The sequence below is a fragment of the Lycorma delicatula genome, chromosome 7 (assembly GCF_047948215.1).
Source record: "Lycorma delicatula isolate Av1 chromosome 7, ASM4794821v1, whole genome shotgun sequence".
NCBI lineage: Eukaryota > Metazoa > Arthropoda > Insecta > Hemiptera > Fulgoridae > Lycorma > Lycorma delicatula.
Genome location: NC_134461.1, coordinates 48223227 through 48237111, shown reverse-complemented (window position 1 = coordinate 48237111; position 13885 = coordinate 48223227). Strand labels below are relative to the sequence as shown.

At 31.7% G+C, this 13885-nt stretch overlaps 1 protein-coding gene across 1 annotated transcript in view; it reads left to right on the top strand.

The window, feature by feature from the left end:
• Positions 1 to 13885, top strand: part of LOC142328028 (uncharacterized) — a 378778-nt gene that overhangs the window by 247374 nt on the left and 117519 nt on the right. Inside the window, exon 3 of the mRNA XM_075371472.1 lies at positions 6404 to 6533. Within this exon, the coding sequence (XP_075227587.1) occupies positions 6404 to 6533 (130 nt within the window). The remainder of the gene's footprint in view (positions 1 to 6403; positions 6534 to 13885) is intronic.

The window sequence follows — 13885 nt, the reverse complement described above, 5'->3', positions numbered from 1 at the left end:
AAAATAAGTTCCTTCTTCTTGTAACTACTGTAAACTCGGATTTTTACATTTTTATGTTTAGTTTTGTACATTCAACCCTGTTGTTTAAATATGTTGTAGTATAGTATTAAAACAAAGCAGTGTTGTATTAAATGTGTTTTAGATAAGTACCGTATGTATAAAAAGTATGCAGAAAAACAATTTGAAAACGAAATAAATAGCAGAAATAAATACAGTTCATTCAGTACTCGGTAATTTATTGTATTATTCAACTTTTTTATTTTATAACAAAGTAATTTTATTTGCAGCTGTGTTTTTCAGTAATAATATTTTAACTACTATAATACAATGTTAATCTAGTGGGCATTGATTTTTATCGTTTCGCACTTCACCTTCTAAATAACACGCTTAGCTTATTACGCGAGTATAACCGATGTCCCCGTTTGGCCGCGTTATAGCAGGGTTGTACTGTAATACAATATCTTAGATTGTAAAGCTATCTTAGATTGTAAAAAAATCAAAACTATTTTTTTATATCAACTAGTAAATAATTACTTATGAATAATTTTATTGTCATAAAATTTTTATCACGTAAATATATTATTGTGATTAATATTACGTGATATTAACATTAATTGATTCTTTTTTAAATTTGAATTTTCATATATCAGCAATTTTCTTTTTGTTGATGCAATGATGTAATGCAGATGCAAATAGTGTCCCAATTTGTTTCTTATTTGTGTGACATTTTCATTTACAATCGGTTACATTTTTTTAAAAACCTTAAATAAATAATATCACTCATATTCATATTAAAAAGGAACACCCGTTGATATTTCTCAAAAATAGGTACTAGTGCTATATAGGATTTTTTTTTAAATAGAATGTAGTACGTACACAGGTTCTGAAGAGCCATTCCATCAGATCTATAGTAGAAAAAACTAAAACCGAACATAAAAGGAACAGATTGGAGAAATACTTCATCTACTATGGGGAGAAAAAATAAACCAAAAAATAAAAAATTAAAAATAAAAGTGAAAACAGAAACAAGAAAGGAAAAGAGTAAAGGATTGATTAATGCACAACACTTAGCGAGGGTAGCTATATTATAGAGTTTGTAAGGTCCAGGACGTGTAGCCGCTTAAAGCAAACCACGGCGTCTCGCTATTCACGTCAGCGTTGCTAGTTTGCTCCGAAACCCATGTATGATTTCAATGCTTGACTTGCTTCCCCTGCCCCGTAGTTGGACGACATATGTCCACATTGTTTTTAAAATTCCTGAGAATAAAAGTAGCTTATTAAACAAAGATAACTCAGACCTCCTGCCCAGCAACCAGTACATTTTCTTGTACTTCAGGTTAAGTAGCTTTCTCTTCTCCATCAAATGAACTTTCCATAAGAAACAAGGTTCTAGGTGAAGACCCAGATACCTTACATTATCAGCATGCGGGATTAAAATGCCATTAAGGTGGACCCGTAGGCAGTTTCCTCTACATTACGAATGTCACACTGCTTGACTTCTTGTTTAACATTTATCTTCCATGTATCAAGCCACCTGATGAATAGATTTAATTTCAACCGGAAGGTCGGCGGTAAAGATACAGTATAAGACAGGTCCCAAAAATTAATCTTATGGAACCTCCGATTTAGTGTCGAAGAACGCAGGTAATCCTTGATTATATTTTACCTGGAAAAAATTTCCATTCAGGTAGCTACAAAGAATAAGGTAATAAATTTTTTAAAGGTTCTTTTTGAACTTATATAAAAACCCCAGGCAGCCAGACCTTATTAAAGGCCTGCAGGATATCTAAGTGTGCCAATTAAAAGAAAAAAAAACCTTTCCAAATGACGTTAATTTATTATTTATGAAAACTCTATACCCATCTTCATTAAATAATTTTGCTAATAAAAAATAAATAGTTTCCTTATTCATTTTATATTACAAATCAAAATAATTTTCTTTATAATAAACAATTATTTTTATTAAATAATAAAAGGAAGTGATTACATAAACATTTTAACAAATAAAGATTGAATAAAGATCGTATTTTAACATAGTCGGAATTTTCTTCATCTTTTTAACATATTTTAGAAATATTGAAATTTTACCTATAAGAAGATTTTTCTTTGTGATTAATCCTTTTCTTTTTCCTGTTTAGCCTCCGGTTACTACCGTTCAGATAATACTTCAGAGGATGAATGAGGATGATATGTATGAATGTAAATGAAGTATAGTCTTGTAAAATCTCAGTTTGACCATTTCTGAGATGTGCGGTTAATTGAAACCCAACCACCAAAGAACACCGGTATCAACGATATAGTATTCAAATCTGTGTAAAAATAACTGACTTTACTAGAACTTGAACGCTGGAACTCTCGACTTCCAAATTAGCTGATTTGGGAAGACGGTTTGCCACTAGACCAACCCGGTGGGTTTGTGATTAATCATAATTTTAATGAAGTTTTTTTCCACAGACAATTAATTAACCGTGTAAATGTTTGAAGCCTATAAGTGAAAATATGGTACAGAAATCCTGTAACATAATGAAAAAATATCAGCCATAATGGGATTCAAATTTGAGATCTTCTGTGTGAGAGAGTAACATGTTACTAATCCACTTTATATTTTATTTTACCACTTTTTAATTTAAAAAAAAATTACTAATAACCATCATCGTGAAATAAAATTTTGTACAATTTCAAAAATATTTCTCTTAATTTTGACCAAGAATTTTTCTTCCTTACGAGAAATAAATTGTTAATTTTAAGTACACACAATAATTTGTGTAGCGGTAATAAAATAGAAATATTTAATAAATTACACAAAGAAAACTATAGAGATATAATAAGCTGTTATATAAGAGAACATTTTTTAATAATATAAACGTAAAAATTAACTGTAAATAAAGAAAGAATAAAAAATCAGAATATAAAACGAAATATTTAAAATATGATTTTATTTTTAATTTAAAGTTAATATTGACTCATTGTAGAAAGAAGAAAAAGAAGAATGCTATAATGCATTTTTATAATGGCTTAACACTACGACACTGTATCGTTTCAAATTAATGATTTATGGAGGGAGAGAAATTGGGAGTGGTTGTACCATTTATGTTTCGCTTCACTAAACATTATTTACCAAAAGGACAGATAGATGATATAATAGAACCTTGTTGCTGGGAGGGAGAGAGAGAGAGAGAGAATGAGAGTGACAGTTAGAGAGTTGGAGAGAAAGAGAGTGATTTGAGCGTATGAGAGACGGGGATAGGAAAACGGATATTACCAGAGGACCGCCCACCCCACCACTGTCTCCTGTTTAACTAGTGCAACGTGAACGTTAATTTAAACAATATTTGTTTTGTTACGGGGTAGAATATCAGAACAACTAATGCACATCACCTCTTGCTCCAGCGTCGTCGTTATTCATACGAACTGTTGACATTGTACTGGTAACCCATAATAAATTAATTATTATTATTATAGGTAATATATCATACTATTATTTTTAATTAGTCCAGAATATTCAATATTTGATGTATGTACTTGTATGCAAAGGTGCACATAGATATGACTGTACGCGCGTACAATAACGATTAATTATCGAAAACACCGTACGCTGTATAACTGAGAAACAATATACCTAATCGCTGGAAATCTATATCGTTCGTTTTCATAATTTTCAGACAATTTCTGATATTCTTAACAACCCTAGCTTTTCGAAGAATACCTTTTTTCCCACAACCAATGTATTTACAATCGGCTTCTTAACTGGAACCGTAAGTATAAATCGTTTGATAATAAGCACATGACAAGGGGTTCTTAAGGAACTCCCATAATAAGTCAATTCATAATAATAATTATGAGTAAGGAGTAATCTTAAAGTTCATAAAAAAAAAAAATCATTGCCATTACTTCATAGTACATAAAGACAAAATATTAATATAAATAAAGATAAATAGCCAATACAAAAATAGTCAATAAACAAAAAAACAAACAATAGCTTGCCGAACATACAGTAAAACAACTTGTTTTGTTTAAACACAGATATAAACAAACAAAAAAGTAAACAAAAATAATATCACTAGATTTGGCGATAGTAATTGCAAACTGTCAATCGGTAGCCCCTAAGTGAAACAAATGGAGACGTTTCAACCTTCGGAAGTCCCTGCTTTTATCAAACAGATTCATCGCTAAGTCGTTAACGTGATTTTCTAGTCGTTTTTTTACTTAACACTGCGCTATCTCACAACCTCACGAACCGTCGGAAGCTCCAGATATTCATGAATTTCATCATTCCGTGTGAACCATAGTGCCTCTGCAATTGTTCTCGTTACGTTGTTTTGGAAGCGTTGTTTGATATCTACATTACTATTACTTGCTGTTCCCCACAACTACACACCATAATTCCCGATTGGTCGTAGGATAACTTTGTAAATCAGAGCTTTATTGGACAATGTTAGGTGTGAGTTTCTCCGTAGCAGCCAATGCAATTCCCTGTACTTTTCGTTAAGTTGATTTTTTTTCATCCTCACATGACACATCCAAAACAAACGCCGATCTAGGTGAAGCCCTAGGTACCACACACTCTTTTTGGAATCAGGACAACCATGTACACACTGGAAAGTCACCCTTTCCCATAACGACGTTATGGGATTGTTCGATGGTGGAGTGACCGTACCTGAACCCAAAAATTGGAGGTCCAGAATTACTTCCTCACCCTCCAAAACTGGTCTAAGCCTGCGAAGTAAGAGCCTTCCATTCTGCTGGAAATTAAGACGTCCGCAGGAAAGCGTTAAAGAAAGAAAGCCTTAATGTACGTGATGACTTTAAGAGGTAGCATGACAAGCAATTTGTGCGTCACTGTCAAAACCCAGGGCTTTCTTTATTTGCTTTCCCTGGTTGATGAACTGTAGTAACTCCCTTGTTGTCGGTCTAATCGGTAATCAGTAAAAATACTTCTTTAATAAATATTAATGAATGTAAATTTCATCTGATTTTTTCTTTTAAAAACAAACAAAAAGACAAAATTAGTTTCTATTCAGTTGATGGGGAACATTAAAAAAAATGTTTTGCATTTAGCAAGTGGAGAATTTCAAATATTTTTTAATAAAGAATAATAATAAGAAATCAGTATTTCAACAAAGCAAAATGAAATATACATTTTTTAAACGTAGTTTTTTTTGCGCTAAAAATATATGTTAAATATAAAATCTTTATTGCAAGAACGCATTTGTGTTTAAAATAACAACCAGATCCGTACGTCAGCCCACCGTGCAGGTCTAGTGGTTAACTCGTCATCGCAATTCAGCTGATTTCGAAGTCGAGAGTTCTAAGGTTCAAATCCTAGTAAAAGCAGTTACCTTCATACGGATTTGAATACTAGATCGTGATTATCGATGTCTTTGGTGGTTGGATTTCGATTAACCACATATATCAGGAGTAGTCGTCCTGAGATTGTACAAGACTATACTTCATTTACATTCATATATATCATCCTCTGAATTAATACCTTACGGTAGTTCTGGAGGCTTAAGAGAAAAAAAATAGATCCGTACGTCAATTGGTTTGAGAGCTCTGATGTCTTATTTAGACGAACACAACTTGCAATAATGTAGCTATGTAGTCAGTTTTCAAGTATCCATTCTGTTTTAATTTAATAAACATACGTTGTTTCATTGAATTGCATATCTCAATTGTAATATATTTAAAAAATAATCACAGTATTTTTTTACGAACAACTTATTACATTAAGAACCATTTTTTCCTTGAATCAGCCACTTTTAGCTTTTAAAACAATTAAAATTTGTCTTTCTTATGTTAATACTAAACGCTGCATCTATTGCCCGAATAAATAAATAAAAAAACATGATATGAAAAAACAATAAAAGTAGTTTACGAAACAAGCAGCACTATTACTGCTTTACAGAAGTAGCATACAGTATACTGCTTTATAAAACAAGCACTACCCAAAAATATACATATACTGTCAGTATAGCCTAGTGTGTGAATATGTATATGTGAGCGCGCCTGTGGTTATAAGTTAAGCTGCTTTTGTCAGAATTGTAAATAGTAAGAAACAAACTTAACGGCATAATCATTACAATAATTAATCACAATAAAACTCTGTATGGAGGATCTCTCTCTTAAAATTAGTCTTCAATGGAAATTCGACTTTTATACCACGACATGAAATATACATAAAAAATAAAAAATACAATATATAAAAGAATTCAACAGTATGAAATTTATCAAACAGTACCTCTAAAATGCACCGAATAAATAAACGTATTACGTAATATAATTATAAAATCATACGTATAATGGTATTTATTAGGCTAATTATAATAAAATTCTAACTAAAACTTTTATAACTATATTTCTTACTGCTTTTTTTTAATAAATATTTATTTATTTTCTTTTTTAGTTCCAGAGAGACGGTTAGAACTGCTTCAAAGGAAACCTGATCTGGACAGTGTAAATATTTCCTGTATAGCCCAAGGTATATATCCCGAACCACGCCTTTTACTTTACACAGAAATGAAAGAGAATCAAAGGTAATACTCTACATAGTAAGTTTAATTGTACATAATACATAATTACAATTTTCGATTGCAGCACACATTTCAAATTTGTATATAAAAAAAAAAGGGTAGTGCGGAGATGTTCCCGTTGTCACGGCTGGACGCTGACTGAGGTGCCGAGCACGAGCACACCAATATATACGCGATTGGCGTGCGCCTGGCTGCGTCAGGTGGAAACGTTCCTTACTTTCTGAATAGCCCTCGTATTAAAGAACAATGTTTTTTTAGCATTTTTTTTTTTTTTAGCAGTAGTGTTTTTTTTTAATTTTAATATTTATGTCTTGTTTAACTTTTTCAGCTCGGATAACATAGTAAATGATACAAATTATTTCTATTTTTATTCTGAATTATGAAAAGGAAAATTATGTAATTTTTCTAAGCCTAAAAAAAGAAAAAAAAAGTTTGTTACTAAAATAATAAAAAAATATTCAGTCGATTTAATCTTAGTAAACATTTTTTTATAGAATATAATAAACGTTGGGTAATAACTTCCTTAGAAAACTTTTGTCGGTACTATTTTTTAAAATTATTATTTATATTTTTAGTCTTATAATTTAATTTAATTTTTACGCTAAAAGCCTTGTTATTTATTTATTATATTTTACAAATATTAATTCTGAAATAAACACACATTACAAATGTATAAAAGTATTAAAAGGAAGTTTTTTTTCAATAGATAAATTACAGCCACCATATAATGTAGAATATTTTTAATTTTAGCAGTACATTACCGAAAACCTTTGAAAAACTGGATGGATAGTATAACAGTAAGATACACAAAGAAAAGAGACGATACGTAGTGAGTAGGCCTAACTTATAAAGGAACTTTGGTTATGACTGAGTAATAAACCTACAAATCCATTATTTTACTAGATCAAACGTAACAGTAACAATGATATTTGTATGTCAAAGCAGAAAGAAAAATAACTCTGGAGAAATGTTTTTTCCTTTGAAGAGGGAGAATGAAAAAAAGAAAAAGTACATCTCTTTTAACATTATGCATCGAAATCTGGCATAATGTAATGAAGAATATCTAAGTAAGTGTACGTGCAATTAGTTCATAATAGATAAACTAGCTTAACATATAAAAGCGTTTTTTATTTAAAAAGAAAATTATAATTAAAAAAGGTAAAGTTAAAAATATAAAGAATAAAGAAGATTAATAAAGATAAAGAAAAAAAAGGGTAAGAATTTTTACATACTCGTACTTACTAAAAATAGTTTTAAAGTCTTTTAAAAAAACATAGAGCAATTTTTTACTTATTCTTTAGAAAATAATATATTTTAAATTCATAACAAGAGATCAAAATAACCAATAATGATATTAAAAAAAATGGAACTGACATCAATACCCTGTAATATGATGTACGTAAATAAAATTGTACAATTTTAACTGTCCCTGCCGATGTTGTATATTATATATAATGTACATTGGTTGTAAAAGGTTTAACACGAGATCTCTATTTTTGATGATTTTATTAACGGTGTTAAATACCTTGTGCAGAAACTAATATTACCTGCTCTACAAAAGACATCATTTTACGTGACGCATACATGAATTATTTCAGGATTCATACTGTTTATAGTTCCTATCTACTCGCCGGACGGCGAAAAATATTTTTTGTCAATTTTCAGACCGAATTTTTGTGTCTAAAAAATTCTTTCAACATAATGGTACCGCTGCAAAAAAACAGCTGCGTCGATTTTAACAAAATGTATTTGAATCGGATTCATAGGAAAAAAGTTATACGCAAACATAAAAAAAAAACACATACATAAAGTCGATTGATTCTTACTTAATTTTAAAGTACTTTTAGGTAGATTTAATAAGAAAGCTACCTATTGTAATGGGTACCATGATTCGATTTCCGTAAAATTTCGACATATCTTTACGTTTCACATTCTCCATACCTCGAAACCGCCATCAGCTCAATGGTTTATATATATATATATATATTTTTTACTTTCCTTTTGACAAGATAACTGCCGTAATTTTGTGCGAATCAAATTGTTTCTTAAAAATAAATCGTCCCAAAATCTCGGTCGAGTTCGCTAACGGCCAAAATTGAACCATGTGGGAGGAAATGGGGTTTAAAGTTCGATTTCGTTTAAAGTTCCTACTATTCTGTGGATAAGGGCCTAAGACTTATGTAAGTAAAGTTTTTTGGTATCTGTAACAATTGGCCCAGGAGGTTGAAAAAAATGGGGTTTCAAAGACAAAACAGAATCATACCTCCCTCAATAGGCACACTATCCAATCCGTTTAAAATGGTCGTTAGTCCTCTAAACATTACTTAAAACAATTTTTTATGTAACCAACCCTTACGACAAGGAATGACCATAATATTGCTGAAATTGTAAGAAAATGGGACTTGTATGCTAAATGTGAAAATTTTTTCATCATTGTCGTATTGAGTAAATTTGAAGTTTTTTCTTAACTTTAAGTGTAAATCTTTTTTATTCCCTACTTACCACTAATAAACTCTACCTCCGCCTTCCGGCGTGCCGAAAGGATTTTTTTTTTAATTTGCTATTAACACAATTTACAAAGGAGAAAAGTACAAATTCAAGAACAAAAATTGGATTTAGAGACATTGTGAAGTTAAATTTAGAAGAGGTATGTAAAACAATAACTACGTCCTAAAAACGCGACTTTATTTTTATGTGAATTTTTCACTTAATTTGAATAAAGTTTTTTAAAGGTATTTATATAATTCTAAATAAATAAAAAATTCTCTGAATGTTTGTAAGTTTGTTATATCTGCAACTTTGATTTTGAAAAGCGTTTATTGTCATTAAATATGACTAAAATAATCAGATTTTCCTTTTCTCATAGAAGGTAGATTATAAATTAACCTTATTAAATCCTTGATAAATTGTTTAATCGGATCACGAGATAACTCCAAATTAACGAACCGAGAGCGTCTACTAATATTTCTCAAAATATAGTTACAAAAATAATTATATAAAGGATTAATATTTTAAATATTTAAGGATATGAAATTTATTTAATTTTGGAAAAATAAAATATATTTACTAAAGTTTTTTATATTAAGCGTAATAATTGTACAGGTATGCATATTCACATAAAGATATAAAAAATTAAATATCTTCATAGTTTTCCATTATTTTCTTTTTTAACACCTCTGCAAAAAAATTTGATGTGGACACCACTTCCTTGTACGCCTATTAAATTACATATACACATTTTTGCTGCATTTCATTTAAACTTGTTTCATTTGAAAGTGAGATACAATCCTCCTTCTTAATAAAGTTAATTCTTTAATAAAGTGGACAGTTACACAATTGCACTGTGGTGGACGACACTACACTGGATCACATTTTTTTGTGGTGTTCGTATCAGCATTGTATATTAATTTATACACCAATTTTGTTTCACGTTTTTCAAGTAGTTATGTGGTGTAACAGAGAACGTGTCAGTCTGTAACCATGCACAAATCAGTTTGAATCCGACTTTATATACATAGAATATTTTCAAACTTCTTTTTTAATTTATATTGTTTTATTAATAATTATTGACCTCTGTAGAACTTTTGAATTAAAATGAAAAGTATATAAAATTTTATTTCACTAATAATTTGTGTTTTCTTTTTCATATTAATTTTCAATCGGACGTTAATGTTTATTAATAAATCAATATATTTCAGTTAAAAAAAGGAAATGAAGTCGGATTCGAATCGATGTGCCTTCAATTTGTAAGAAACATATATTTTATATCTCAAAACTTTAGTTGGCCATAACTCTGGATCCAATGAAAATAACTATCACTTTTGATATATCATTGAAAAGCTCTCAATGAGGATTTATAACTGCTAAGAAAATCTCCAAAATTCAAACTGTTTTGGATTTTGGACTTTTTTTGACACTTTTGGTTCAGTCGACTGTAATCAAAAGGGGAGGTGCACAACTAACTAGATGTTACAACAGTCCTAAATCCAAATGTCAACATCCTACAGCTAATCGTTTTTGAGTTATACGAGGCACATACGTACGTACAGACGTCACGCCGAAACTAGTCAAAATGGATTCACGGATGGTCAAAATGGATATTTCCGTTAAAATATGAATGCTGAAATTTTTCCCGATCACAATACTTCCTTTACTTTGTACAAGAAAGTAATCGACCGTTTTATAATGAAACAGTAATATATTTATTTTATTTTTGTATTTTATGAAATTAATTTCTTAATTTTCTTTATTCAATTTTTATTACTACGAGTATATTATTGTACCTCCTGTATACAGACGTGGTAATTCGTTTGGTAGAGTATATAAAATTTAATTATCCTTAATTCTTCTAGTGCTAATAACGAATAATCTTAGAATATAGTAACAGACGGAGCTCTATAAGCATAGATTATTCACAGCCCAAAAGCTTTACATAAAAACTGAAACTTAAGTTATTTTTCACTATGTTAAAAAATAAATATAATAACAACAAAACATTGTGTCTTCTTTGATCTTCAGAAGGCTTTCGATATGACCTGGCGACATGGAGTAATGCTCCAGATACGTGAATGAGGCATTCAGCAACTATATGAATGACCGTACCTTCCAAGTACGTGTCAATAATGAATATCCATCTGAAAGAATGTTGGAAAATGGCATACCACAAGGTACGCCGTTGAGCGGTACCTTGTTTACCAACGTCATTAATAAATTGATATTAGCCATTCCAGTAGAAATCAGCAAAAGCGTCTATGTTGATGATTTGGCAATTGTGTATGCCAGCAACAAGGCTGCTATGGTGAAATACAAATTGCAACGGGCGATTAACGCTCAAAATGAAGTTGCGAGGAATAATGGATTCCAATTTTCACCAGAAAAAACGTGTTGTGTACACTTCTGTAGGAAGAGAATTCCTCATCAAAGTCCTATGTTGAAAATTGGCAATGATCCAATACAATATAGAGACGTGAGATTTTTAGGACTAGTATTGGATAAATCCCTTACGTGGGGATTACACATACAGGACTTGAGTGTTAAATGCAAAAAAGCCTTAAACATTATTAAATGTTTATCGAAAATTAATTGGGGCTCAGATAAAGAGATATTATTGAGATTATATAAGGCATTGGGTCAATCAAAACTAGACTACGGATGTATTGTATATTCATCCGCTAGGAAGTCGCATTTAAGAAAGTTAGACGTTATTCACAATAGCGGAATAAGATATGCGACAGGCGCTTTCCGCACAAGTCCGGCGACTAATCTAATGTCTGAAGCCGGAATACTGCCACTACATTATAGAAGAGAGATCCTTTTGCTATGATACGCAGCAAATATATGGGCTTTTCCTGCCCATATAAATAACAAACTTCTTAATAATCATCCTATGGCTGCATTATACGAATATCGTGCTACCTATTCCAGATCAGCCGGAAATAGGTACCACGAATTAAGAAGAAAATACGAAATTGCTATTCTGGAGACTCTAACAATTTCCACAAGAGAAATACCGCCGTGGCTCTTGCCAGCGGTAAATACAAGGTTCGATCTCTCTCAGGGAGAAATAAAAAAAAGCCAGCAGTGATCATCCAACAAGAATTTTTGGCAACTGTCAGTAGTTACGAAGAACATATTAGAATTTATACTGACGGTTCTAAAAACCGAACATGGTGTTGGATGCTCCATATATGTAAATGGAGAAGCCCATTGTTGGAAACTCCCAGATATGGCCAGTTTATACAGCAGAACTTACTGTCATCAGCAAGCTCTTCGCTTCACAGAACATTATTGCGAAGAGAGACTGCTAATTTGTTCCGATTCTCTAAGTGCACTTGTTGCAATTCGAAACAAAAACATTAAGGATATCCTAATTTCAAACATCCTGTCCATTTTGTATGTTCTAAACCTACGAGGACAGCGATGCGTATTTGTATGGACTCCAGGGCATGCTGGTATTACAGGTAATGAAAGCGCAGACGAAGCTGCCAGAAAGGCAACAGTCTACAGGATGCATTTCCTGTAAGAGTGGCAGATGTTAAAAAATGTCTAACGAACATAATAAGAAACAAATGGAATACCGATTGGAAGAGTTTAAATACAAAATTAAACTCAGTGAAAAATTCGCCATATAAATGGAAAAACGATTTAAGTTGACTCGCCGTGAACAAGTAGCTGTGACCAGACTTAGAATCGGTCACACGCGATTGACAAATTCATATTTGTTAACCGGCAAAGAGAGACCAATGTGTGGTGTTTACAATAAAACACGTACAATTTACAATTAAGCATCTAATAGAAGAGTGTACAATATATGAGGACCTCAGAAAGAGGATCCGTCTAAGAAGTGACATTACTGCTGATCTGGATAATGTAAATGAAGAAAAGATAGTTGCATTTTTACACGCCAGTGGACTTCTTAGAAGTCTGTAAAAATTGAAAAATCTTTAAAACTGTGTTAAAGAATCTCTAAGCGGAATTCTTTATGTATATGGGAGTCTCGAAGCGTGGCACGTGTAGTGAAGGGAGGTAGCCCTTTTGCCTAGGCCATCCTGGCTCGTCTGCATTCAAGAGCAGTGAGTCGGGGTGTGTCCAATGATGGCATGGGGGATCCTCAAGGGTAAACTGAGGGTGCGAGGCTATGGGTAAGCGCAATGGATGCCTGTAGCCTGTTTATAAGGTGCCAACTGCCACGGCATCCTGGCGCGACTAATATACTGCTTCACGGCGGTTCTTTTCGCCCCGAGGGTGCTTAAACAAACTTTAAACGAGACAGGTAGAAGAAAGAAATGGTATTGATAAGTTGTATTTTTAATTTCATGATCTTTTTGAGAACCTTATCTCAAATTTTAATATCGGGGCCCTTTACACCCCGTAAGTGTTGTTTTGTTTTGTTATTGTGTCTTAATGTTGTGCTTTTAAATAAAATATAAGGACCCTTTACACCCTTACATATGACGATCCTGATGGTGATACTAATTTCTTTTAAAGAATGTGACGAGGGCTAATGACCCTAGCAGTCGATGCCCGTAAAAATTCAGGAAAAAAATATATATATAATAACAAATTCAGTATTTATATGTTATTAAAAGTATATTTCATTACATATCTTACAGAAAAACCTACTTGCCGATAAATGCAAATGTAATAAACGTATGCACGCAAGCTAATATATGTGGGTGTGTGTAGAGAAGACCTATGTGCTAACATGGAAACGGACTGAAAGGTAACACAATGAAATAATCATTTCATGATTTAGCCTAAAGCTGGATTACTAAACTGCTCAAGGGTGAAACACCAATTGATGCCCTCAAGTAATATGCATATAGCACATATCCATTTATAGCCAATAGGCAAAA